Genomic DNA, 27,591 nt, shown 5'->3' with positions numbered 1-27,591 from the left:
TTTATAGCCTTTTGGGCATAGTTCCAAATTGCTCTGCAGAATGGTTGAATCAGTTCACAATTCCAATTAGTGTCCCAGTTTTTCCACAGCCTCTCCAACATTTATTATTATCTTTTCCCAACATTTCAGCCCATCTGAGAGGTGTGAAGTGGTACCTCAGAGTTATCATAATTTTCATTTCCCTAACAAATTTTTTCATTCATGCATGCATTTTTCACTTTTTTATTAATTTTATAATTATAATTTTTTGACAGTACATATGCATGAGTAATTTTTTTACGTCATTATCCCTTGTATTCATTTTTCCAAATTTTCCCCTCCCTCTCTCTACTCCCTCCCCTAGATGACAGGCAATCCCATACATATTAAATGTGTTACAGTATAACCTAGATACAATATATGTGTGTAAATCCAATTTTCTTGTTGCATGGTAAGAATTGGATTCTGAAGGCATATGTAACCTGGGTAAAAAGACAGTAGTGCAAACAGTTTACATTCACTTCCCAGTGTTCCTTCTCTGGGTGTAGTTGTTTCTGTCCATCATTGATCAATTGGAAGTGAGTTGGATCTTCTTTATGTTGAAGATTTCCACTTCCATCAGAATATATCTTCATACAGTATTGTTGTTGAAGTGTATAGTGATCTTCTGGTTCTGCTCATTTCACTCAGCAACAGTTGATTTAAGTCTCTCCAAGCCTCTCTGTATTCCTCCTGCTGGTCATTTCTTACAGAGCAATAATATTCCATAACCTTCATATACCATAATTTACCCAACCATTCTCCAATTGATGGACATCCATTCAACTTCCAGTTTCTAGCCACTCTGAAAAGAGCTGCCACAAACATTTTGGCACATACAGGTTCCTTTCTCTTCTTTAGTATTTCTTTGGGATATAAGCCCAGTAGTAGCACTGCTGGATCAAAGGGTACATGCATGCATTTTTCATATGACTAGAAATAGCTTTATTTTTTCATCTGAAAATTGTCTATCCATATCTTTAACTATTTATCTGTAATTAATTGCATTAACAAAATAATGATTCAATTAATATATTAATTATGCAATTTATTTAACTTAGTTTCTCTCAATTTGACCTTAGGTTATAGTCACTGGCCTGGTGACTTTTGATAGCATCAAGAGCCTTAGACAAATGTAGGGGACTAATATGTTTCAAAATTTCCCTTTCTTCTAACTCAATCCGGGATCTCCAAAGTCATTCTTAAAATGGCCAGGGAAGATTAAGAAGTTCATCTGAATTCTTAGGATGAACCTGTGGGAATTAAGAAATCACTAAGTGTTTACTCTTTGTTGAAATGAAAAAGGAACTGCAAACATTTCCAAAAAAACATCAGACTTTGAACATTTTTCTTCCTTATCATTTTAAAGGATCAAAAAGGCACCTCAAAATATATAGTTGTAGTTACAAATTATTTTCATAGAAGGGGCATGAAAACTCCATTTAGTAAAATGAGGCATAAAATTAGAAGAGCAAAAGTTGACCTAATCTCCCAGGTTAAAAACTGTCTTCAAAGTAGAAAGGGAAGTGGTTACTCTTGTAGCCACACCCCGGGCAAATGGTGTGGTTTCCTAGGGTGGGGAAAGGGGAGCGTGTGTCAGCATTTGCTAGTGGGGAGAAAAGCCCTTTGTGGTGGGGAAGGTTGTCAGAAAAAGGGAATCTGATGACCTGGGGAGAGAGAAAAGACTTTTGTATGTTGGAGGTTTACCTAAGAGGGGCAAGAAATGTGCTCCTGTGTCTAGAGGTGTTTATGTTGACAGGTTGTGGAGGAGTCCCTGGAAGTATATCCGGAGTACAGATAGCTGTATGCCAGAAATATATCTGGCATGACATTCAATTGCACAACCACAAACTGTCAGGGGACAGGAGGGAGGATGGCAGAGCTCTTTAGGGAGAAGTTTAGAAGAGACTTGGGTTCAACGTTTACTTCCATTTTTTAATAAAGGAGCTTCCCTCAAGATGCTCATGTAAATAGGTGGGAGAATATCTACCTCTTTTCCATGTGCCCACTTCCCTATTTCTAAGAGAATCCCTTTAATAAGAGAATGAGGAAGTTTTTACATAAGATTACAGATTTAGATTTAGAGTTGGGAGGGATCTTAGAAGTATCTAATTCAACTTGTTTATTTTTTAAGTGCGAAAGCGGATCTTAACAAGTTCAAGACCAAAAAGGTAACAAGTGCAGAGACAAGACTTCAGATACTGTCCATTACTACAGCGGTGTACATATCACATTTTTATCAAGTGTTGTTCCTGCAGTTATTAAAAGCCACATGGAATTCTCTACAATGTAGCAATGGAGATAATTTGGTGTCATCACTTTCCTTCCAGTGATCAATTTCGAGAGAGTTGGGACCAGGACCAAACACAAGGAGATCTGGGCTCACTCGTGCTGTGGAAGGTGTCGGGCTCAGAGCCCGCCTCGAGAAGGGATTTCCTAGAGAAATGCACATTATTTGCAGAGAGAGCATTCTTGATTCTTGCAGGGTCTAGAACTATGGACACCCAAGAGTGTAACATTCACCCGGGAAAGCCCAGTGGAGGAGTCCTGTCCATGGTGATGGAGAAGCCTGAGTGAAAGTAAAGGGAGATTGGGAAGCTCCTTTTGCCATGTTTAGTTTGAGGTCATTAGAGCTAGAAGAGGCTTTAAGTATTAATATTTGATATTTAAAGGGTTAAAATGCTTTATGCGTGTTAACTCATTTGATGCTCCTAACAAGCCTGTGGGATGTGTTATTATCACCTCATTTAGGGAGGTAGAATTACTCGGGAAATAGCGTATTTAAGTCTTCCGAACTCCGTCCACTGCCCCACGAGCTGATTTTACCGTAGGTATTCTCTCTGTTTTACAGGCAAAGAAACTGAGGCAAGTGACTGGTCTCAGGTTTAAAAGGGAAGGGGATCTGGGGGGGCATTCAAGCGCAGGAGTCCCCGGATTCCGGGTCCAGCATTCTGTGCCCCCCACCGTCCACCAGTGACATATTTTGCAGATTTGCAAATTGTGGCCCGCGTCTCCAGGGAGGACCGGGCGGTGCGGACTCCGTACAGTGGGAGAGGGCGTAGTCGCAGCGCGGAAAAGCTCCCGGGGCTGGAGCTACTGCAGCTCCTTAGCGTTCCTTCTAGGGAGGGGGCGGGGGCGGGACCCCGAGGGGCGGGGCCAACAGTCTCCTTGGGCGCTCCGCTCCCACTATGCCCTTATAAGGCGCGCCCCCTCGCCGGAGCTCGGGAATCCGGCCTCAATCCCTGCGGCGCAGCCCCAATCCTCGGCCCCGCCCTCGGGAATGGGGGCGGGGCGGGGCCGAGGAGAGGGGCCGCGGTCGCGGCCCTGGCGGGAGGAGGGCGGAGTTGCTCGGAGGAGGTCCAATGAGAGCGGCCACCCCGGTTTGCGCGGAGAGGCGATTGGGCGCGGCGACGCCGGGGGCGGGGCGGCCTCGAGGTCGGTTACGCCGAGGGAAGCCCGGAGTCGGCAGTCGCAGCCTAGCTCGCAGCTCCCCGCGGTGCTCCCGCCTCGCTCTGTGGCTCCCCGCCGGCCGGTCTCCGTCGCCCCTAGCCCGCGGCTCGCCGCCCCGTTCGCCGCCACCATGCCGGTGTTCCACACGCGCACGATCGAGAGCATCCTGGAGCCGGTGGCGCAGCAGATCTCGCACCTGGTGATCATGCACGAGGAGGGCGAGGTGGACGGCAAAGCCATCCCGGACCTCACCGCGCCCGTGGCCGCCGTACAGGCGGCCGTCAGCAACCTCGTCCGGGTGAGCCACGGGGACGGAGGGAACGGGCAGCCCCGAGCCCCGGCCCCTCCTCGGCTACTGCCCTGCCGCCTCTGCGCGATCGGCCCCGACTTCCCCCGCCCGGGCCCCTACCCGACCCCCGCTTCCATGCTGCTCCCCAAACTTCCCTGGAGGCCCCATGGCCGCCTCGGGGGGACCGCCCGTTTTTCCGGACCTTTGTCCAGCCTGCCTCACTTTCCCCTTTATGCTGAGCCATCCTCCCGGCCCATGCTTGGACTTCACTGCTTCTCCTTCACTCCAGGCTCCCCCTTCTCTCCCTCCCTTCCTCCCCACTTTTCCCTTCCCCCTTCTTCCTTTCCCCTCCTTTCTTTCCCTCCTCATTCTCTCCCTTCGTTTACCCCCCTCCCTCAATCCCCCTTTCCTTTGGTCTAATTCCCTTTCTCTTCTCTCCCCGCTTCTCCCCTTCCCCCTTCTCTTCTCTCCCTCTTTCTCCTCCTCCCCTTCCCCCAACATCCCTGAGTCAGTTTCACCTCTCCCTGCACTTTGGGCATATGGAGGTCCCAGTCCGTATTGAATCAGAGTTGAGTATGGAAGTCAGTCCCGGTTCCGAGGTTCTTCCCCCCATTATATTTTAAACCTTCTTGTGCAGGTTCCCTTTTACCTGCTGTCACACCGCTTCCTCCCCCTCACTGGCCTTTCCCAGACTCGGGTCCCTCCCACTGTTCCTCCTCCTCCTCCTGGCAGGAAGCAAGATGGAGCTGCCTGGAAAGGCTTGTGGGGATGACCAGCTGGAGCCCTGAGAGCAGGAAGGAGGGGGTCCCTTGGGTTCTAGCAGCCTTTCTGGAGGGGGGGATGGGGATAGCCCACCCTCCCTAATGGCGATTTGGTTTTTCCAGATGCTATGACTAATTCCCAAAGTGATCGCTGTGGAAGGCTGAGCCCACTTAGGGAGAGAAGGGGGAGGACTGTGGGCTGGATGACACACTAGCACTAGTGACTGATGGGACCAGAGTTCCATGGCCAGTTTCATACTTGGTGTTTCTTTGGGGCCAGAAAGGGAAGCTTGAGCTGTTGCCTCCTGTGAAAACCCAATCTGGACAAAAATCAATAAGCCCCTCTACAGAGGGATGTTTGTGAACAGCCCTATAAATGCAGAGGGAAAAGAATCCTGGGACCTGGGTAGGACTTTGGTTACTTATCTACTGGGGGGATACTTAGTTAGCTACAGTGACAAGACTACCCCGTAGTCCCTGATGCTGGTTTAATTAGAGCAGTATGGTCCTTTTAGCTGTTGGATATCCTCCTCTGTCTAACACATCAGCAAATATTAAGTGCCTACTACGTGCAAGGCAGTTCAGTAGTGATCCTTGAATTTAAACCATTCTATATAACAGAATCGTAAGGCTTAAATAGTTCCATATGTGTATTAAGCCAGAGTTCCCGAGGTAAAGATCTTATTTAACCATAAAACTCTTAGTATATGGAGAAAATGAGTCACAGCTTTTTTTTTTTTTTTTAAACAAAATACTTAGCTTTATGATTCTATCTATACTTCATGGAGGCAATATTGATTGTAATTTAAGGACACAAATGAATTCATTCTTGGGTAGTCACTGGAATTTTATAGGATAGCTGAGTTTATATTGATACATTTCATTATTCCAGGGCTACATTTTGCAATAGTGTGAAAGAATGTAAACTATCTAAAAAGAGTGTATTATTTTAGAGTATACAGTGTTAAAATTGTATAAGTTATTTGAAATAGAGTTAAATCAATTCCAAATTTAGCTGTGGTAAGACCATTTAGAAAAAAACTCATGTGAAAGTTAAGGTGTCTAGGAGTTTGCAAACATTGAATTGGTTGGTGTTAGGGGAAGGTCAGATAATGAACATAAGAGCTTCCATAAGCCTATAATTTTTAGCCATTTATATTACAGTAATGTATAGAGAGAGTAAAGAATCTCTAGGTGTGCTTCCACTCTTAACCACTGTATTTATGTACATGACCTACCTTCCAAGCCTGGATTGTAAGCTTTTGGACAGAAGGGACTGTGTGTACTTTATGCAAATTTGTCTTTCCCTCAGCACCTCTGCCATGCCTAGTACATGGTAGGAGTTCAGTGAGTATTTAATTACAGAATGAAGAGGCAGGGAGGACCCCTCTAAAAGTTTTGTAAGGAGATGTGACACTATGAGGGTTTAGATAAGGATAGTGATGGGGAAGTGGAAGGGATTGGGTCCTAAACTGTTGAGGAAGAATTAGCAAGATTTGGTGATTTGAGTGGGAGGGAGGAGTACTTAAGGTTTTTTAAGGAATGAAATTCAGATGATTACTTAAAAAGTAGTGAGACTTGTTCTTTGTGGTTATTTGGTCATTTCAGTCACATCCTACTCTTTGTGATCTCATGTGGGATTTTTTATTTTTGGCAAAGATGCTGAGTGGTTTGACATTTATTTCTCCAGACTTATTTTACAGATGACAAAACCGAGGCAAACAGGATTTAAGTGACTTGCTGAGACTCATACAGCTATTAAGAGTCTGAGGCTAGATTTGAATTCAGTTCCTCCTGATTCCACTGCCAGCTTTTTAAAAACTCTAATATGCCACAACTCCTTTATGCAAATGGTGGTTTTTCTTGGTGTTGTTGTTGTTTTTAAGGATTCACTTTGGGAGTATAAATATGTAAATGCTGCAAAAATTTTTGGGGTTTTCTTTTTTTAAATAGTCTTTGAACCAACTTAAGAACCATATAAAATTTTAGTCTCATTCTTTTATAGTTAAACCAATTTTATTTATTTATTTTTTATCCCAAAGGACGTAACTTAGCTTGATCACTCTCCTAATTAACCAGAATTGGATTTAAAAGACTTTTTGGCTGTTTATAGAAATCACATCCACTCTCAAAGAATACAGAGTCCTCTGACTGAATTAGTGCTCATTTGTATATTTATGCTTCTGTTATGTCTTATTTAAAAAATCAGTCACATAGTAATGGGTGTATTTTTTGTTGTGATTCTGCTTGAGGAGGCCTCTTGTTACTTCTCTTTAATTCTTTGCTCCAATGCTTTGGGAAGAGGTGGAGGAGGAATATTTATTTTCTTGTCCTTTTCCTCAATCCCTGTGCAGTTTTAATTTCAATAGTGTTTCTTCTAATGGAGCAGTAAAAAATTAGCTGGGGGAGGTAAGAGTGTTTAGGGAAGATTGGGCACAAAGAATGGCTGCAGACACATGGGAGGAGCAGCAATGTCTACAGTCAGAGACTTCAGTTGATAATTTACTACTGTGTACAGCTTTTTTTTTTTTTTCCCCTTTTCCTGGGGAGAGGGAAGGAACCCTTAGCCATTAATCTCTGTTTTGACAGTTTTATTTCATAATTTTGATCATTTGCGCTAGTTGAGGCCTTCAGTGGCAGGTAGGTGGTGCTGTGGGTAAAAATCTGCCTGAAGTATGGAAGACCCTAAGTTCCAGTGTCAAATCCAGTGTCAAATCCTGAACCTGTCATGTCAGAACTTATCTGTAAAGTGGGAATAATAATAGCACTACTTTCCAGGATTGTTGTGAGAATCAAATGGCATAATTTTAACATACTTAGCACATTGCTTGGCACAGAGTAATTGTAGTATAAAATGTTCATTGTTACTGTTATTTCAGCTTTGTTGATTCTAGATCATTGAACCTTAAATTTCAAGCCAGTCATCCTGTCTAGCCACTTCATTTGATAGATTAAGAAACTGAGGCCCAGAGAAGCCAGGTAACTTTTTCCTTAAGACCACAGATGGGTCTGAATCCTGATCCTCTAAATCTCATTCTAGTGTTTCTCCCAAGCTACAGCCAAGGCTCTGGGAACACAAGTGACTTCTCCAAAGCCATTGAGTGAACTGAGAGTGTCAGGTTCCTTAAGGGTAGGGACTGTCTTGCTTTTCTACTTAGCCTGGTGATTTCCATTCCATTCCAGTCTGACTCCAAATTGTGTATGGTTTTCATTAGTTTTAGACATTTTACTTTACATCCTGGTATCTGATAATAGGTTTTAATTGTACCTCTCTCTAGACCCATAACATTTGAATTTTATTTACTTTTCCCTTCCGGTCATAACTTTTGAACCACACCCAAAATATTTAGTTTTCTAATAGAACAAACACTCTGGAATAAATAGCTACATTTCCTTAAGACTTTTAGGGAAAGAATGCTCAATGATAAGAAAAGCCAAGTCGGTTGCTAACTGCTTGTAAAATCCGAAGTTATTTTAGTTTTCAAGGTTTGTTTTCTTAATGGGGAAATATGGAAATTTATGCCAGTTCTAAAGTTATGAGGGTTGTTTTTTTTTAATGGATTTGAAGTGAACAAATATATTGCTAGTTTAATCATATTTATTATTGTTCTGATTATGTATGACTGGTTTACTTTTTGAGTCAAGTTTTGGTGAGGTATATATGAAAGAAATTTTATTAAAGTAGTTTCTATGTTATAAGCCTTTTCCTTTGTATATCAGGGTTTCCTTCCTTCCTCCCTCCCTCTATTCATTCCTCCCTCCCTTTCCTCCTTGCTTCCCTCCTTCCCTTCCTCCACTTACTTCCTTTCCTGTTTGTTCCTCCCTCCCTTCCTTTCTTCCCTTCTCTTCCTCTCTTCTTTCCCTCTTTGCTTTCCTCTCTCCCTCTCTTTGGTTGCTGAATTTGATGCCTTTTAAAACTTTGTAACACTTTTGTTATATGTGTTATAACTTTACAATCCAGGGAAGTTTCACTTGGAAACATCTGGCTCACAGCCAAGAGAGATGTTAGAACTAGATATGTTCCCTACATTCTTCTAGCCAAAATTCATTTATGTGGATACTTGTGGGAATTCGGTTCATTTAAAAGTTTTCATCAAATGTGAATTTAAAAGTTTGTTCATATTGATTTTACACGATTGTAGTGCTATGCTCTCTTAAAGCTATTTCATAGATGAGCATTTCTCAAATGAATTTGGGCCCAGAATAATTGAGGACTCTTAATATCCACAGAACCTTTACCTTATCTCCCAGGTGTAAATTGCTTGCCCCTAGCAAAAATAGGTGTTGGGAAAACTCTGGTACAAAAGAATAAATGAAGTCTATTTTCATTCCCAAGAATGACTCCATGTATTTTTGATATCACAAATTCATATTGTTGTAGGAAAAAATCACTTACTTGACATTTTCTCACAAAGTCCCCTTCTTGTTGTATGAAATACCCAAGGGAGCTAGGAAACACAGTTTTGAAAAGATGAAAAGCTTGGTGCTGTGGAGCAGAGCCAGCAAGCTGGAGGAGGCAAAGCTATTGCCAACATGTCTCATTAGTGTTGTTGCTTATATATATGCACCCATATATGTCTTTTCCCCCTTACATCAACATGGCAATTTTTTTTTTTTTACAATAAACTTTTTAGAGCCCAAACATTTTACAACCACATTCTAGCACAACTGAAAGATTTTGGATTTGATCAGTGTTGACATAAACACACTCATGCATGCATACCCCCCTCCCCCAATGGTTGAGGGTTGGCTGCCCAAGATTGAGGATTAAAAAGGGGGGCCATTTGGAGTTCTTCATCTCCATTTCATTCTGATTCTGAGGACCACTTGCTAAATTAACAACTGGACAGTATTTGAAAATGCACGATTTCACGTCTTGCTTAGTTATGCCTCTTTTAAGTATAAAGAAGTGTTAGTCAAGTTTTGATTAAAAAAAAACATTTGGGAAGTCTGTTTTGATATGACTAATGAATAGCTCTTAATAAAGATCTTCGGTTCTTTGAATTTTGTGTCAGAAGATAAACAGAAAGATTGAGGTTTTTATTCAACAAGGGCATTCTAGCCAAACATGGCCAAACTTATTCATTAATCTCTATCAAGAGAATGATAATGGGGTGAATTTCTGTGTGAAAAGCTTGCATTAGCATTAAAGCAATTTAAATGACTCAGTAATGTTAAAGTAAATACAGGGTTTGAGCTGGCTGTGTACCCAGGTTTGTCCCTAGCATAATAACATATACTCAGAAGCCAAATTTAGGGACAGGAAGGAACCTGGAAAAGTCATTTAGGCCAGGAGTCTTTAAACTTTTTCCACTCAAAACCTCTTTTCATCCTTAAACATATTTATGTCATCCTGGGTATATAAGTATATAAAATAGATATACAAGTTAAACATTTACTGATAATAAATCATAATTTTGTGACCCTTTTATATTCAATTACATGACCCCATATTGGATTGCAACCCTCACTTTAAGAAGCTTTGATCTACATTTAGGTAGGGGGTCCCTACAAACTATAAATAATACTAGCTAACATTTATATAGTGGTTTATGTTTGCGCTATACATGTACCCATACATGAATTCTCTCCTTACAGCATAATGGCAATTTCTTTGTAATAAACCTTTTGGATCTCTTGTGGTTTGTCTACATAAATCTGTTAATTGGATCCTCTCCACAAAGTATAATAGTATCCTTTTTTTCAGTTGAAGAAATGGAGGCTTAAAAATATGACTTTCTCATAGTCAAACAACTAGTTAGGGGGTGAGATAGGATTCAGATTCAGATCTGGCTGGATGAGCAATGGAGCCCTCTTTCCAATATTCCACTGTGTCTCTCATGCAGAAAGATCTTCAGAGAGAAAGATTGCATAAATTTTCTTGCCAGTCCATCCTGATGTTCAGCCAGCCTACATCCACTGTTAGGAAACTCACTTGGCATTTAGTTCTAATCCTTCATTGTAGGCAGGAAAAAATACAGCATGAGACTGAAAACGTAGAGAACATTAATTCAGATGGCTTTTTTTAAAGGAGGCTGAGGAAGAAAGAGCTACTTTAAGTCTTTACCTTCCAATCACTGGGTCTCCTGGGTGGACCAAGAAACTCTTGCTCATACAGGGATGCATGAACTTTATCAGAGCTGCCTTTCCTTTGGTTGTTTTCAGTGCAAATGGCCATTGGAATAGAGCACACCTATCCATTAAGAGTGGGAAGGCAAAGAAAGGCTGTTGCTTTCTTCTTTACTGTTTTAGAAGAAAATTAAAACTAAGAGTGAAAAGAGAACTAGATGTGGAATGATGACTAATGGGTTAATTTCTTGCCTACACTGCTTTATGCCCCTGGGTAAGGCATTTCTTCTCCAGGGCTGTTAGTTTCTTCATCTGAAATTATCTCATCCAACATCCTTCAAAATCTTATAATTATGTATATTTATAAAACTTTTAAAAACTCAGTAAAATATAGTATATAAATTGTATACATTTCATATAGCAATATTCATCTATTAGGACATATGTTATTTTTCTAAGAGTGCTAGCCATCATATATACTTAATTGGACTTGTGTTTGGACAAAGAGCCTCTGGATGTGGAGTTACTCTCTAAATAAAGCTATAGTGAATAGGCCTTATCTTTTTGCCCTCATGGGCAATGTTTTAACTTAGTAGAAGCCATTCTCAGGATGTGAGTTTGCTGTGAGAGCAGATAGAATATTACTTTCCTTTCCCTTTGGACTTCCAATCATAAAGTTTATAAGTATGAATATAAATATACACACACAAACCATTAACACACACCAACCTTTTTCCATTTAGACTCTCAAAAAAGAAAGCCTCCAAACCAAAACTATTTCATTGGCTTGGTCAAGAATTGACATAGAAAAATGGAGAAACCCATGTAAGCTGTTGCTCCACATTGAGGTTATTTTTATGATGCATGCCGGAGAGCCAGTGCTGTACTTGAGTGAAACACCAATGGGTTACTTCCATACAGAATGAATTAAAGACACATCTAGGTTCTCCTAGAGCTTCTAAGCCATTCTTCTGGTCTAAGATAGACGTTATCAATCCAATCCATCTTGAGTAACCATGAGCTTGTGCTTATCTTATATCTTATAATAGAAGTAGTTGGTTATAGTGTTTGTCCTTCATTCTTGAGGATCCAAATGAGTGCTTAGACCTTGACCAGTTGAGACTGGGAACAAATTGTCACTTAATTTTCAGTTATTTGGAGATTACTTCATGGAATAGGTTGACTTTCCCAGAAATACCAGACTGAAAAATTCTGGGTGTGCACTTTCTCAGATAAGTTATCTGGCTATTTAAAGTAGAAATATTTTGGAATCTGGTCAGTTATGATTACAATAATAACACCCTTACATTCTGAAGCTGCAAACCATAATGAATAATGTATGCTAATAGGACACTTGAGCCAATATAAAAAAGACATTTGGATAAAGTTTCTGGACCATCTGCACCTTGTTTCTGAGCTACTCAAGTCACTTAGCTTTGTTGTTGTGAAGTAGTTTCAGTCATGTCTGATGTCATGATTCTTCTATGATCATAGGTAGAGTTTACTTGGCAGAGAGTGATTTGTCATTTCTTTCTCCAGCTCATTTTACAGAGCAGGAAACTGAGTCAAACTGGATTAGTGACTTGCCCAGAGTCATATGGCCAGTGAATGTCTGAGGCTATATTTGAATTTAGACCTTCCTGACCCCAGGCCTGGTGCTTTATCAACTTAGCCATCTAGCTGGCTTGGTCAAACAGCTAGCCATATAATTGATTTGGAGTTATTTCTCAAGGATTACAGTAGCATACCTTAGAGTGTTTAATCTCTTCTGCTATGGCTTTCAAATATTGGTAGTAGAGAGAAATAGAAAAAAAAGATTGTCATAATAGCATTTATATAGTGCTTTTATACTATTCTTAAAAGTGATACACAAAGTGCTTTACAAATATATAATTTTGTCCTTTGGAGCTAGAGATTGTTATTATCCCCATCTTATAGTTTGGGAAGATGAGGCAGACAGGTTAAGCTTAGAGTCGAATAGCTAGTGAATGACTGAGATTGGACTTGAACTTGGGGCTTCTTGACTCTAGGCCCAGCACTCTTTTCATTGCCACTTGGCTATCTTTTGCTATAAATTTGATTTTTAGTCTCAGCTTTTCCACAATCTCAATTCTGATCATCTCCGGCAAAACACTTGACCTCTCTGAGTCTATTTCTTTGTAAGCAGAATGAGATTATTGCATGAAATATCTTTGAGGTTTTTCACAGCTCAAAGATTCTGAGATTCTAATGTCCATTCTTAGTACTGTACAAAGGGGGGAAAAACAGTTCCGAAGTCATTAGTTTTACTAAACTCCTGCTATGTAGAAAACGTTTCTTTCAATGAAATCCTGTTATTTTGTTTTTCTTAGACTTTAAAAGTTTTAAATGTGCCCCCAATCATCTGTAGCAATTGCAAACTGACAAAATGAGACCTGCAGGGTGGTGGAGAGGAGGAAAAAAATCTTAGAACTTAAATATTTTATAAATATCATCAAATTGCAGGAAATGGAATTCATGGTCAACTGCATTGAAAATTTTCTACCATTGTAGTTTTCCATTGAATGACTCAGTGGGAAAGTGGCTAAACTCTGCCTTGGTGTTTACCCAGCTGCCATAATACAAGTCAAAGCTGTAGCCTCTTGAAATAAACTTCAGTTGTTCTTATGAATAAGATTTACATGGAAGAGGGGAGATGGGCTACATCATTTCTAAAAATGGAGGACTTCTGTTCTCGGACTTTCCTTCATTAGTAGTCTCCACTTTCATTTGAGGGAACTCTTTCCCTGGAAGGCTGGCCTCTGTGATAGATACTTCAGGAAGTCTGAGCCAAAGACAGTATTTTAAAAAAGGAATTTTTGATCTCTCTCATTTTCATCTACATTTTATAAGGTAAATCAGAAGATTTAAGTGATTTGCCAGAAGTTAGCCATTTTAATCAGGCAAGGAGTCAAGACTGATTCAGTGCTCCTATCTGTTAGTTCATGTGACTTTCCCCACTGTTTCTGTTGTTTTAAAATGAAATGAAATATATTTCTTTAATTGTAACTTCAGCCACTTACCCAGACTCTTCTGGAGACCAGAATTACTAAACACAATAGGCAAGCCCCACCAAACCAAATTAAAATGTAAATGGGAAATATTTAACAAGGCAAATACAGTAGAACTAGAGAATGTCATTGTGATATCACTAGACTAGGCAACTCTTTCAGATAGAAAGAGGGGCTAACCCACCTTGGTGGAAGGAATTTGCTCATCTAGGAATTCCCTGTACCAATGAAAGGATAATTTTTCCAAGCAATATTATTTAATTTAACCAAAATTATCCAGTGTGGTCATTTTAATTATGAAGTCCAACTAATTATGCACTAGAAGTGTTCACCTATCATCCCTCCCTCCACAATCTTGCCTTTGTGGAGCACTGATGAAATGATCTCCTGTTGTTGCATGGCTCTGATTGTAAGGAAACTTGAACCATAATTTGACAAAGACTTACCCATTAGTTATAATTCTGCCTGTTGGATCACTATAATATATTCTCTAGTTCATTTGAGACACAGCTCTTCCAATAATTGAATATAATTACACTATTCCTCCCAGATCGTCCCTTTTTCAGCCTAAACATCTAGAGTTTCTTCAAACATATTTCATATGCCTAAGCCAGATTTTTAACTTTTATTCAGTAAAGCAGATTGCCAGAGAACATTTTCAGTAAAGTGACATATGCTGTGGGATCACAATGTTAAAAAAACACTATTCAGCCTTTTCAGCATTACTCCTTCTCTTCATGAACCAGTGAAGATTGTGTCCATGCTAGGAACAGTGCAACCCCATTGGAGGGCTTTATTCACAGTAAACTAACGTCATAAAATTGTTACTTAGTGACTTCCTTCTTTTGGAGCAATTGTAAGAAATAATTCTCTCCAAAAGGCTATGAGGGAAAAAAAAAGGTGATTTTTTTTTTTTTTTTAAGGTTGTGGGGCTGGGGTTGAGGCAGGCTTAAGAGTTTAAGTAATTTTTTCTTTTTTGCTGAGGCAATTGGGGTTAAGCAACTTGCCCAGGGTCACACAGCCAGGATGTGTTAAGTGTCTGAGAACAGATTTGAACTCAGGTCCTCCTGACTTCAGGGCTGATGCTCTATTTACTGTACCACCTAGCTGCCCCATTTTAACTAATCTTAAATGTAATTTATTTCTGATTCATATTATAGACTCATGTCAAACATAAGGATCAATAGGGAGTCCAGCATCTCAAAAGTAGATCAATAAAATATGAAACTGTGTTACCTATACAAAATTATGTGTTATCTATGTCAAAATGAGGATAGTAAAGAGTACAGAAGTATTTGACATCTTATTGAACACTTATTTATAAGTCATATCTACAACTTTTTGGTTGTATAAAATTCAGGGAAAAATTCAAAGTGTTGTCAAATTGTGGCAAATGCTACTGTGGCTACATCCTGAATGAAACATATTTGGAAAAGAAGCCAGAAAAAGCTCTAATTTTGCTGTTCACTTGTGTCTGACTCTTTGTGACCTCTTAAGGAGTTTTCTTGCCAAAGGTATGAAGTGGTTTGCCATTTCCTCACCTGGTGGATGAAGACAAATGGAAGTGACGTATCTAGGGTTACACAGCTAATGAGTGTCTGAGACTGGACTTGAACTCAGGTCTTCCTGACTCCAAATGCAACACTCTGTCCTCTGAGCTCCTAGGTGTCTAGGTGCTTTAAAGTGTTTAAAATGCTAATTTCATGGAGAATGGATAGAGGAAGGAATGGGCAATTTTAAGTGAGGTAAGGCAGCAAGTTACAATGGAGACATATACTGTCTTGAAAGTGGGAGGGGAGAGAGAGGGGGGGGAAGGGAGGGAGGGAGGGAGAGAGGGAGAGAGAGCAAGCAGAAAAGAGAAAGGAAGAAGAGAACATATCTTGCATTTTGTTTAGTGAGAATATACACCAGAGTAATCATGAGATGGGAGATGAGAATTTGTCAGTCCTTGGAGTTGAGTGCAATTTGCTAATTTCTTTATCATTTGAACAGTCTAGTATATATCTATAGGATGTGGGAGCTAATGAGAGCCTTGACCTTAGCTGGCTTTCCCAGCATTCTTGGTCATCTAGAACAGTGGACCAGAGAATCCAGGAGGGTCTCTGAAACCCTTTCACAGGGTTTGCAAATTCAAAATTAAATATAATTCCTATAAACAACTTTTTGGACAGATCCTCAGTTTTTAATAGTATAAAGATACTAAGAACAACATATAAGAATGACTGATCTAAAAGATTCCTCTTTGGTAGTATCCTTACTTCCCCTCTTTCTTTCCTTATGGAGAAGCAAGAAAAGGAACCATTATGTCATGATGTAATCATTCTCTACTAGAAACCACACTTTAGTGAAACTCTTTGAAGAATATTTTTCCCCCTAATCATCAGACTTGACCTGTTTTGAAAACATTTTTCTATTTGATTAGAAATTATGGTCATAACTTCCTGCCTCTCTCTGGATTAGTAACTTAAAATTTGTCTTCAGTTTTTTAAAAAATGTATTTAATATTTTACTTTTCCCAGTTAGACATGAAACAATTTTATTTTATTTTTGCTGAGGCAATTGGGGTTAAGTGACTTGCCAAGGGTCACACAGCTAGGAAGTGTTGTGTCTGAGACCAGATTTGAACTCAGGTCCTCCTGACTTCAGAGCTGGTACTCTATCCACTGAGCCATCCAGCTGCCCACTTAGTTATTTTTTTAAACATGAAACGTTTTTTACATTTTTTTTAAAACTTTGAGTTCCAGATTCACTCCTTCAGTTGTTTTCATAGCAAATATTTCACATCTATACAGATTGTTGTCTTTAAAGCACTCTTCACCTTCTTCCAGCTGCAGCTGTTTAAAGAGCCTTTATCTGATGGATGATTTAAGGCAAGAATGAGGAATCTTTTTCTGCAAAGGGCCATTTATAACATCATTTATGGGTCATACAAAATTATCAACTAACAGAACTCAAGCAGTGGGAAGTTGTTGTACCTAGCTTTTAGCTCATCATTGCCTATGGTTGCCTTAACAAATGATTTTTCCTGATTTAAGGGCTCTTAAAGAGTCAATTGTACTACCCAAAATTTTCTTCTCCTTACCTAGAACTTAATCTCCACATAAGATGGGACCCTACTATATTAGAAAAAATCAGCTCTAGATAGTGCAAATTCTTCCAGAAAATTTGGTATTTTTCCTTAATTTATATTGGACTCCCTAGAACCTTGTCTTCTTGGTATCTATTTATAGATTATTGGAATTAGAAAATCAGAGAATTAGAAGTGACCTCTGAGGTCATCTAATTCAGCCTTCACTGGAGCAAGAATCCTTTCTACTATTCCCTACCATCAGCCCTTTTCTTCAAAAGCCTCCAGTGCGGGAATCCACCAGCTCCCAAGATAGCCCTTGTCATCTTTAGATACCTCTAAGATAGTTTGTCTTTCAAGCACAAATGTGCCTCTATGTAATGGTGACTCATTGTTTTTTGTAATTCTGAGTTCAAGGTACAAGCATCAAGGTAGTTATTGTGTTTCCTCATTAAGATCTTTTTCTCCCTGAAGTGAAACATGTCCAGTTCCTTGGAGGGATCCTCAGATGGCATGGTATCAAGTCCCTTTGACATCCTGGTTGTCCTTTTTTGGATGTTCTCAAATCTATTACAGTCCTTCCTTAAAAGTGTTACCCAGGACTGAAGCCAGTTTCTCCAGGGATGATCTAACTAGTGCATGTGGAATGGAACTGTCACCTTGCTAGTCTTGAACACTATCCCTTAACTCCTTGTACTTTTTTAGGCTGTCATATACTGATTGTGTGATATGCCAATGTTAGCTATCCTTTATAGCTCTGTACCTTCTGCAAATTGGATAAGCATCCCATCTATTCATTTATTCAAGTTTAGTGACAAATAGTTAAACACAGAGCAAAGGGAAGGCACTCTTCCATCCAACTTTCCAGTTGACATTGAGTCTTTGATAACTCTGGATTCTTCAGGTCATGCTATTCTGAATACATATATCTAAGCTATTTAAACTATATCACTTGCTTTCTTTCTCTATGAGGCTATCATGAGAAGCTTTGTGAAAAGCTTTGCTAAAAAGTAATAGAACTCTCATACTACCTCACTTCTATCAAGATGACTAATATGACAAAAAAAGGAAAATGTTGGATATTGGAGGGTATATGACAAAACTGAGACACCAGCTAAGGAATTGGGAACTGATCCAATCATTCTGGAGAGCAATATGGAATTCTGCCCAAACAGCTATAAAGCTGTATACCTTTTCATCTAGCTACTGCTAGGTCTTTATCCCAAAGAAATCAAAAAAAAAAAAAAAAAAAAAAAAAAAAAAAAAGAAGAAGAAGGGGAAGGGGAAGAATTTCAGCAGCATTTTTTTTTTATAGTGGTTAAGAATTGGAAATCAAAGAAATGTCTATTAACTGGGGAATGGCTCAATAAGTTGTATACAATTATAATGAAATATTGTGCTGTAAGAAATAATGAATAGGACTGATGCAAAGTGAAATGAACAGAACCAATAAAACATTGTACATAATAGCAATACCAATTGATGAACTGTGAGTGACTTAGCTGTTCTTGGCAATATACACTGATCCAAGATAATCCCAAAGGACTAATGATGAAGGATACTATTAGTTTCCATAGAAAGAAATGATATTAATTAAATACAGACTGAAGCATGCTATTTTTCTTAGTGACTGACTGCTGCCATCTCTTTAATAGTAAGACTTTTTTGCCCCCCATGAATCAAAATTGAATTCACTGGCTTCTAATACAAATATTTAATTTTCCACCCTATTTTTGAGAGTTAGACCACTTTTCCTTCTTAATTCCTCTTGCACCTCTCCTGTCATCATTTCTTTCAGAAATCACTGGTAGTGGCTTAATAGTAAAATTCACCCAATTCTTTTATTCCCCTGAGATGGATGTTTGGGCCTGATGACATGAATTCCTCTGGGAAATTAGGTGTTTTCTTATTATCTCCCTAAGCCATATGTGTTTTTTCAGGTTCAAAGATCATTCTCTCTGAAAGAGAAAAGAGAAACAAAATGAGGTGAATTCTGCTTTTGTTCTCTCATTTATTATCACAAGGGCATTCATCTCAAGCAGTGGTCCTATCTTTCCCTTATTTGGTCTTCTTTTGTCTAATAGAACTGAACTGCCTTTTTTTTTTTTTTTTTTTTTAAACCATGACTCAGCAACTATAGTTTTAATGATCCTGATTGGCTGTATTAGGACTATGCTATACTTTTGTGTTCGTCTTCAGTACTTACTTACTTTCCTTTCCTTGTATTATATTGGTTAAATTACAAGTGTATCCATATTTGTCTGGTTTTTTATTTGTCTATTTGCCTAGCTTTCCCTATTCTTCCTATTCAGAACTGTTTCTCCTTGAATACTCAGAATTTCATTTATGAGAGCTTCTCATCCATCTTGTGCTGACATCCCGGAAGAATGTTAGCCCATGGAATCAATAATAAAATAATTAGCCTTTATGTGGCGCTTACTATGTGTTAGGCATATGATCCTCACAACAACTCCAAGGGAGGTGCTGTTATTATCCCTATAGCTGCGGAAATTGAGGCAGACAGTGGTCTAAGATAGCTGTTTCAAGCAGTGTAATTGGCTAGATAGATCTTTCATTGTTTCTTTAAATTCCTCTTTTTCAGACTTGATTACTTCTTAAAATATCATTTGAATCACTATGAGTAGAGGCCTTTCTCAATGCCATCTTAATTCTAGTATCTTCCTCTTGCTAATCATTTCCCATCTTTTCTGTATAAAGCTTGCTTTGTATATATTTGCATGTTGCTCCATGTAAGCTCCTTGAGGGTAGAGAACTGTCCTTTGCTTCTTTTTGAGATCCTGGCACTTAGCATAGTATTTGATATGTAGTGGGAGCTTAATAAATGTATATTGATGATTGCATACTGTATGCCAAGTACTGTACTAAGTGATTTACTGTGATCCGATCTCACAGCAATCCTGAGAGGTAGGTGCTATAATCCCCATTTTATCCCCATTTATCCCCATTTTCTACAGATGAAGAAAATGCAGCAAACAGAGATGAAGTGACTTCCCCAAGGTCATAGAGCTAGTACATATGGACTTGAACTTGGGTCTCCATGACCCCAGGCCTGCTGGTCTGTTGTACCATCTAGTTGCCCATAATATACAAAATATACTTCCCACAATTCTCATCTCTGTTCAGCAGGAGGATGTGTGTTTCAATATTTGTTCTTGAAAATGATAGTTTACAGAGTTTGGTTTCCTATAAATGTGTTTCAATTTTATGTTGAAGTAATCAAATACGTTTTGCTTATTTTATTCAGTATCAGTGTAGATAGATCTTTGATTGTTTAAATTCCTCTTTTTCAGCCCTTGTTACCCTAGTAGCTCTGACTTGATTCCTTCTTGAAATAGCATTTGAATTACTAGAAATGGATAGTAGTTCTTGAGTTTGTCAGATTCTGGAGAGGTGTCCCTGGAAGACAAACAGCCATTCTCTGTATTATTATTAAGGGAATGGATAGCAAGCTTACTGTTCAGCACAAATGCTGACCCCTGCTGCTCTCTTTCCTCTGACCCTTCTTGGATAATTTTTCTCTTGAGGGCATCTGTGAATCCATAATATTATTCCTTGGAATGTAGGCAACTGCTTCTTTCCCTGAAGTTCTAGTTTTTTCCCCATTGGGAGGAGCTTCCTTGTTTTCATTTATTTCTCCAAATGTTCAGTGCTTCCTCTTCTTCCCCTTCCTCTTCAATGTTACATTTTTTCCTCATCCTCCAACTTCTTGATATACGTCAATACCCCTCTGCTCCTCCTATTTTTAAAACAAAGAACACCACAAGGAATTTTCCCTAATCTGAAGAATGAAGAGGTATTCCTCCAATCTGTCTACCTTCTCTTTTAGGTGGTAGACTAACCTGTTCTTTGATCATTAAGTACACTTTATTTCTGTATCCAAACACTCTTTAGAATTGCAATACCCTAGTGGCAATTTACAAACACCTCAATTTCTTCTAAGAGTAGTAATGTAAGGTGTATATTCTAACTCATCAGCTGTGGAATTTTCAAATTCTAAGGAATGATACATGTTTCTAATTTTAGTATATGTGCTCCTGCCAGAGAAAGTACTGATCTCTTTGTCTTCAGATAAATATTTTTTGCTCATTTGGAATGACTACTGAAAACTTCCAAGGTTAAAAAACCAAAAAGGCATGGTCAAAAACAGCCAGTGTCTTTAAAACCAGCATTTCTTTTGTATGTCTGCAGCAGAAGTGTAAATGCTATGTAATGGATATTAAGAAATTGATTTTAAGTGAATTCATTTTAGTTAACAGGGATGTTGGAAGACTAAGTCCTTGGATTCATATTTCCAAGATAATTGATCAGTGTTCCTTTTATATTCTTCAGAAACTTTGAATTCAGAAACACTGAATTCAAAGTGATTTTGCTCAGGGTTGTTCTCCTTTCTTAAAATGATCTCATTTCTCTTAAATGGCTCATGGAATTCCTGACTCCCTCTAAAGGTCACCTCCTATATAAGGCTTTTCCTTAAGCTTGCATGCCAAGTGGCAAGTTCTCTCTCAGCTTCTGAAATTACTTTGTATTTACTTATCTGTGTAACTGTTATTGTCCCTCCCAATACTCTTCCATCTGCCATCCCCCAGGAAGAGGCTGTATTTCTAATCGCTAGCATTTGGTCATTGCTTTGGGACACGATGGGCACTTAGTATTTGCTGAATTGAATTATTGTAAATTTCAGCCAAATTAGCTGGTTCTGGAACTCACCACACCATTTCTTCATCTCTCCATTCCCTTTGCATTTCATGTATCCTCCTTCTTGTTTTAAGATCTTTATCTTCCTTTGAGACTCAACTCTCAGATGCTGCCTCTTCTTGAAATCTTTCCTGACCCATCTGATTGTTAGTGTTTTTCTTTTAAGAATTAGCTTGTGTAATATTGAAGTGTGTGAATGCTATTTTCATCCCTGTACATAATTCTTGAGAGCTGAGACTGATTTGTTTTTTGTCTTTGTGTTCCTAGGTAGCCTGTAGATAATCTGTGATTTCACTGAAGGCAATTCTCCGTAACACACATTGTAAAATACAGAGCAGCGGCTCAAAGTTTTTAATCTCGAGATCCTTTAATTTAAGCTCTTAAAAATTGTTGAAGACCCCTACAAAAAGCTTTTGTTCAGCTGGATTACCTCTCTTGATCTTTAAGTATTAGAAATGGAAGCATCTTTATATTTTTATAAAAATAGTTTTGGTTTTTTCAGACCCCATGAAAGGTCTCAGGAGCCCCCAAGATCCCTGGATCATACTTTGAAACTATTGAGATTGAGAAATGGTGACTTGCTTCACTGAAATCTGTTATTGTCAGATGATGGTATTTGAATCTAGGTCTTTGAGACTACAAGTTAAGTATTTTGCACTAAGCAGTGCCTCATTCTAGTGGTATACTCAACATGAGCTGAATTGGATATTGAATCTCAAACTTAAAAGGCTGAGCATATACATTTTTTATTTACTCATAATAAAATTTTTCTGACATTTTCATGAAATATAATAATCATTGCATGGCATAGTTATTAGAAATAAGTAGATATCAGTTCATGTCCATGACTAATTTTATCAGACAATCAAATGTTTCTAGAATCAACTCTAGGGAACTAATCTGTTAGCTGTCTGAAAATCCTTGCATTTGTAACTGAGCTTTCTCATGGAAAGCCTTTCTATGCTCTGAGGGTTCTAGGAGCTTTAAAGGCCATCAACTCTTCTTTCCCCTTTCTTAGCCCAGTGTTTACTTGCCCCACATATAGGATTCCATTCTACAGTGTAAGGAAAAGGCCTATTTATTATTTGGTTGTGTTCAAGTCTTTGTGACCCCTTTTAGAGTTTTCTTTCAGAGATACTGGAGTAGTTTTTTTCCAGCTCATCCTACAGATGAGGAAACTGAGGCAAACTGGGTGAAGTGACTTGTCCAAGGTCATATAGCTAGTAAATGTTTGAGGCCAGATTTAAACTCGGGTCTCTCTGCTTCACCTGAAATTTCTGTGAAATTATTTTCCTACAGTCTATCTGTGAATGACTAGAAACTATCCCATTGTCATTTGACCCTTCCTGAGGATGTTTATTTGTCAGTCAGCTCCAATCTGTAATTGTTGGGATTTAGGGGAGCCAAGAAAGATGAAACTAAGAATCATTATTGAATTAGAACTACCAGGGGAACTTCAATACATCCTAAATCACATCTTTCATTATGCAAATGATTAGATAGAGGCCCAGAAACATGATGACTCGCCCAGGATAAAACTGGTAGGAAACAGCAAAGCCAGAACCAAAGCCTTTGGTAGCACACTGATTTTTTTTTTTTTTTTTGCATAGATTTTTAAATTGAAATGGCACCTGGCTTGGACTTTTGGAGAAGGGGCTTGGGTTAGGTACAATTGTGAATTCTTGTAGCCTTTTCACATTGTTTTTGAAATGTTTCTTTTTTTTTTTTTCTGAGGCTGGGATTAAATGACTTGCCCAGGGTCACACAGCTATAGGCAGTGTTAAGTGTCTGAGACCACATTTGAACTCGGGTTCTCCTGAATTCAAGGCTGGTGCTCTATCCACTGTGCCACCTAGCTGCCCCTTTTCACATTGTTTTATGCTCCATTCTCTTGCCCTCCAGAATCCTAGTGCTAGCTCTCTGCCTTCTAGATATCCCTAATGCTCTTCTTGCCGTACTGCGTGGAGACCCCATGCTCCAGAAAGGCTCTATTCTCATTCCTTCTTTAGTCAGTCAAAAAGACTGTGTAAATTACACTTGATTCTTGATAAACTGGGGCATTAGGTCCTAGAAGTTCTAGGAATGGTGAAATCCCTCAAATACTTTTTTGATGAGAAGATGGAAGAGACAAAATAGGTCTCCAAATATTTTCTTTTATGTTCTTGTTTTCCTCGACCTTTTTTTTTTTTTTTTCTCTTTTCCCATCAGGATAAAGATAGGGCTGAATAGGTGGCAGCAGTGATATAGTGGAAAGGGTGATGCTTTTAACAGTCTCAGCTGCCACTGGCACTGTGTAGGTGTCCTTGGGGACAATTACTTCTTTTCTCTATGCCTCAATTTCCACATCTATAAAATAATCTATTAAAGGTCTATGAACAGATTGCATGAACTTGGATGAAAAAAAAGACATCTTTATTCCAGTAGAACTGACTTCCTTTGCAATATTATGTATTTTATTCTATGCATTTAGCATTATTCTGAAAAGGTGTCCATAGGCTTCATTAGACTCTGCCAGAGGGTCTGTGACCCAAAAAGAGGTTAAGAATCCATTTCCTAGATGACATCAAAGGTCCCTTCCAGCTGTAGGTCCTTAGATTTGTAAGGGAGAGTCCAGGCATCTGGCTTTCTAAAACAATCTTCATTTCTTCTCCTAATTCAAATATGAATGTGCCTGTGGTAAACTGTTGTCATTTTCCTATATGTTTGTGGGAACCCTTTTATTTTTTTTTCCCTATTTCTGTTTCAGTTGTCCTTGTCTTATATCCCCTCCCCAGTTCAGAGCTGGTGTTAGGAGAATGTCTAATTAAAATAATGTGTGAATAAAGCTTAGTTCTAGAAGATATTAAAGAGAAACTTGTACAAAGTAAATTATTGGAATAGTTATGGAAGATACTCTTGAGCTCTTCCAGTCCCCAGTCTGCCTGGTTAGCTGAAGAGTAAATGGTGCAAAACTTTCCCCACTACTTACTATCCTTTGCATTCACTTTGTTTTTTAAAATAGGGTTTTGTTAATATCACCTGTTCTTATACTGCCTAGATTTCTCTTTGAATTCTTCCTCCCTTCCAGAAACTTATCTCTTAGGAAAATGAATTTTGAAGAAAAGAAAGGAAGAGGAGAAGATTAAGTGAAGCTGATGAAAATGTTGGAAAAATCAGACATTGTAATGTTTTCCACCATGAACCCAATTTCTGCAAAGACTAGAAGGGAGTGGGAGGGGGAAGAAGAAGGAAAAAGGAAAGGGGGAGATGGAGGGAGAAGGAGGAGATGTCATTTCTTATATGTCTTCTTGGAAACTAAGCTTGTTCTGTTCTTTGTAATTTTGCAACATTAGGTTTTGATTTGTGGTCTATTTACATTATGTAAAATATGGTAATGAGTTCCAACCCAATGGAAATGCACAGTATGAATTGGAATAATGCAATCACTTAACAGGATTCATTGTTTGCACTAAATTGGACCTACCTATATCTTGTTGTAGTAATAATTAGGTATTTTCCTGGCTCTGCTTATTTTACTTTGCATTGATTCATGAAAGTTGATCCATGCTTGTCATTTTGTATAACCTGATAATATTATATCATGGTCAAGTGCCACATTTGTTTAGCCATTCTCTAATTGATGGACATCTGCTTTCTTTCCATTTTTTGATAGCACAAAAAGTGCTGCTATATGTACTTTGTTCAATATGGAGTTACTTTCTTTCAAATTGTTTCTCTGTTGCCTATGTTCTCAATAGAACAATCCCCCCCCCCCCCCTTGGGATTATATAAAAGCATAGCTAGAGGGTGGTAAATAGGAATCATAGATGAAGTTGACTTCCTTTGTTTAATCAGCTTACTGGACTGGATACGGTCAGTCTAACAGAAAAAGGGTCATCTTGAGGCTACCCATAGCTGTAGGACTAAAGGGCAGGAAGTGGTCTTTTAGGCTTCAGGTAAGTTCCTACCTAGATAATACCTGGGTCCTTGTCTTAAATCCATCAACTCTATATTCTTAGGAAATATCTGAGTAATTTAATCTCTTCGATGACTGACAACTGCATTTGTTGGTTGTCTGAGGACCAGCCTAGCTGCTGATGATAATAATATTCATTTTTGTAGTACCATAGGTTATATTATTTAATTCTTGCAATAGTTTTGTGAGGCAGGATCTAGCCTTTTATCTCCATCTTACAGAAAAAGTTGATTATCAGAGGTTGTGTCTTGTCTGTGGTCACACAGAAGGCAGGATTTGAATTAAAGATTTCCAGACTGTTTGGTGAAGCTCAAAATAGGCTCATCATCAGATTGGCCACATTTGGCTTCACTCACTCTCGAGACTGTTGGCTAACAGTAAGTGGGATTTGTATTTGTGGAGCTAGTATTTACATCAGTAAAACTGAATAATTTAAACTATAGTCAACTTTTGATTATTTACAATTTCTTTTTTAAAGACCACTTGTTGAATTGTACTGGGCACTAGAGTGATTAAAGAGCATAAGTGTGTAAACTGTCTTTATTTCAAAACTTAAATAATCCAGCAATGTATTATTCATATGAAAATTATTCTCTGCCTTTTCTGTTAGCATGAATAATTTAACACTGTACTATAGTTGAAAATTTCAAATTAAATTTTTAGAGAAAAATGGAGCTAACACAAAGTTTATTCTACATTTTCTACATTTTGTTTACATCATTAATGATAATATAATTTCACTTGTAAATTATAAACATAGACGGGATTATGAGAAATACTTTAATATGTTCTTTTGCATTTAGACTGGACTCTTGTTTAAACTGGTAGGACAGAAATTTCATATCCTTCTTTACTTATTACAGTGTTTCAAATCTTTTTCACTGTTAGGAAATTTACTTAAAGGAAACACTGTACAGTTTTGTAGGATTAATGGATTGTGACAACTTAGCACAAAACTATTGAATATTGTGGCATAACTGGCATTGAGCAAGGAACTTGATATTGTGAACCAGATGAAGAGAGAAAGTCTAAATGTCAAATTCTGGGCTACATTTCAATGAAATCAAGACTGATTGAATACTTGAACCCAAGGAATGTTGATTGATATAATCCCAAAGGAAAGTGCTACAAGACTCTGTTTTGATCAATGTTTTTGTCAGTGATTTAGATGAAGAAATGACTGGCATATTTTATCAGTTCAACGGAGTCTGAGAATTGTATTGGACAACGGAATCACAATCTAAAAAGGAATCGATAGGCTACATAAATGGACCACATCTACTAATTAAGAACTAAGAGTAGAACCTATTTTGGTTATTCAATTGTTTCAGTCATGTCTGACTTTTTGATGCCATCTGGCGTTTTCTTGGCAAAGATATTGAAGTGGTTTGTTCATTTTACAGGGGAAGAAACTGAGGCAAACTTGCGTGGAGTCTCACATAATTAGTAAATATTTGAAGCCAGATTTGAACTCTGGGGTCACTCTGTCCACTATGCTGCACTTAGCTTCATAAAAATCATGCCTAATGTATAACATGTCTGGGTTTCTAGAAAAGAACTAAGGATCGTGTAGAGAGACAGACTGAATAGTGATCAGCATTGTGACATGGCAGCCTCAAAAAGCTAATGTGAACTTAGATAGCATTGAAATAGACCCAGTGTCCAGAATGAGGATGGTCCTCTGCTTTGGTTCTGTAAGATCTGGAGTATTGGGTTCATTTTAGGTGTCACATTTTAGTTAGGCCATTGTCACATTGGAACATGTCCAAGAAAGAATGACCAGGTTGGAGAAGGGATTGGAGATTTGCCACATGGTCAGTTGAGAGAGCTAGGGATGGATATTTCACTTGGAGAAGATATTTAAGGGAGAAATGCTGACTATCTTTAAGTATTTGAAGAGTTGTCATGGAAGAGGGATTAGATTTGTTCATCTTGGCTCCCAGAAAGCCAAACTTAAGCGGTAGGTGGAAATTGCAAGAAGCAGATTTTGGCTCAATTTAAGGAAAAGATTTCTAATACTTAGAGCTTTCCAACAATGACTTGGGTTGCTTCAGGAAATAGTCAATTCCCCTTAACATCAGGTTTTTAAGTGAAAGTTAGATGGCTAATTGCCCGGGATTTTATAAAAGGAATTCTTGTCTAGAGGTTGGACCAGATGACCTCCTGTTCCTTTTAACTGTGGGATTCTGAACCTGAGTCCAGAGTCTTTCTCAGCAGTATCTGAATGGAGCAAGTAC

General features: G+C 38.6%; 1 protein-coding gene across 4 annotated transcripts in view; it reads left to right on the top strand.

The window, feature by feature from the left end:
• Positions 1 to 3,467: 3,467 nt before the first annotated feature.
• The window catches only part of VCL (vinculin), a 108,758-nt gene continuing 84,634 nt past the window's right edge, over positions 3,468 to 27,591 (top strand). For 2 of the 4 annotated variants that reach the window (XM_074296774.1, XM_074296778.1), the window contains exon 1: positions 3,469 to 3,766. In XM_074296774.1, coding sequence (XP_074152875.1) covers positions 3,599 to 3,766 — 168 coding nt within the window. In that variant the 5' untranslated portion in view covers positions 3,469 to 3,598. Of the gene's footprint in view, positions 3,767 to 27,591 lie in introns of all 4 variants that reach the window. The other 2 variants (XM_074296777.1, XM_074296776.1) reach the window with 2 other exon arrangements.

This window comes from Sminthopsis crassicaudata, chromosome 2, assembly GCF_048593235.1.
Source record: "Sminthopsis crassicaudata isolate SCR6 chromosome 2, ASM4859323v1, whole genome shotgun sequence".
In the NCBI taxonomy this organism is placed as follows: domain Eukaryota; kingdom Metazoa; phylum Chordata; class Mammalia; order Dasyuromorphia; family Dasyuridae; genus Sminthopsis; species Sminthopsis crassicaudata.
Note: the sequence above shows the minus strand (reverse complement) of the source record. Positions and strands in the feature narration are given on the sequence as shown.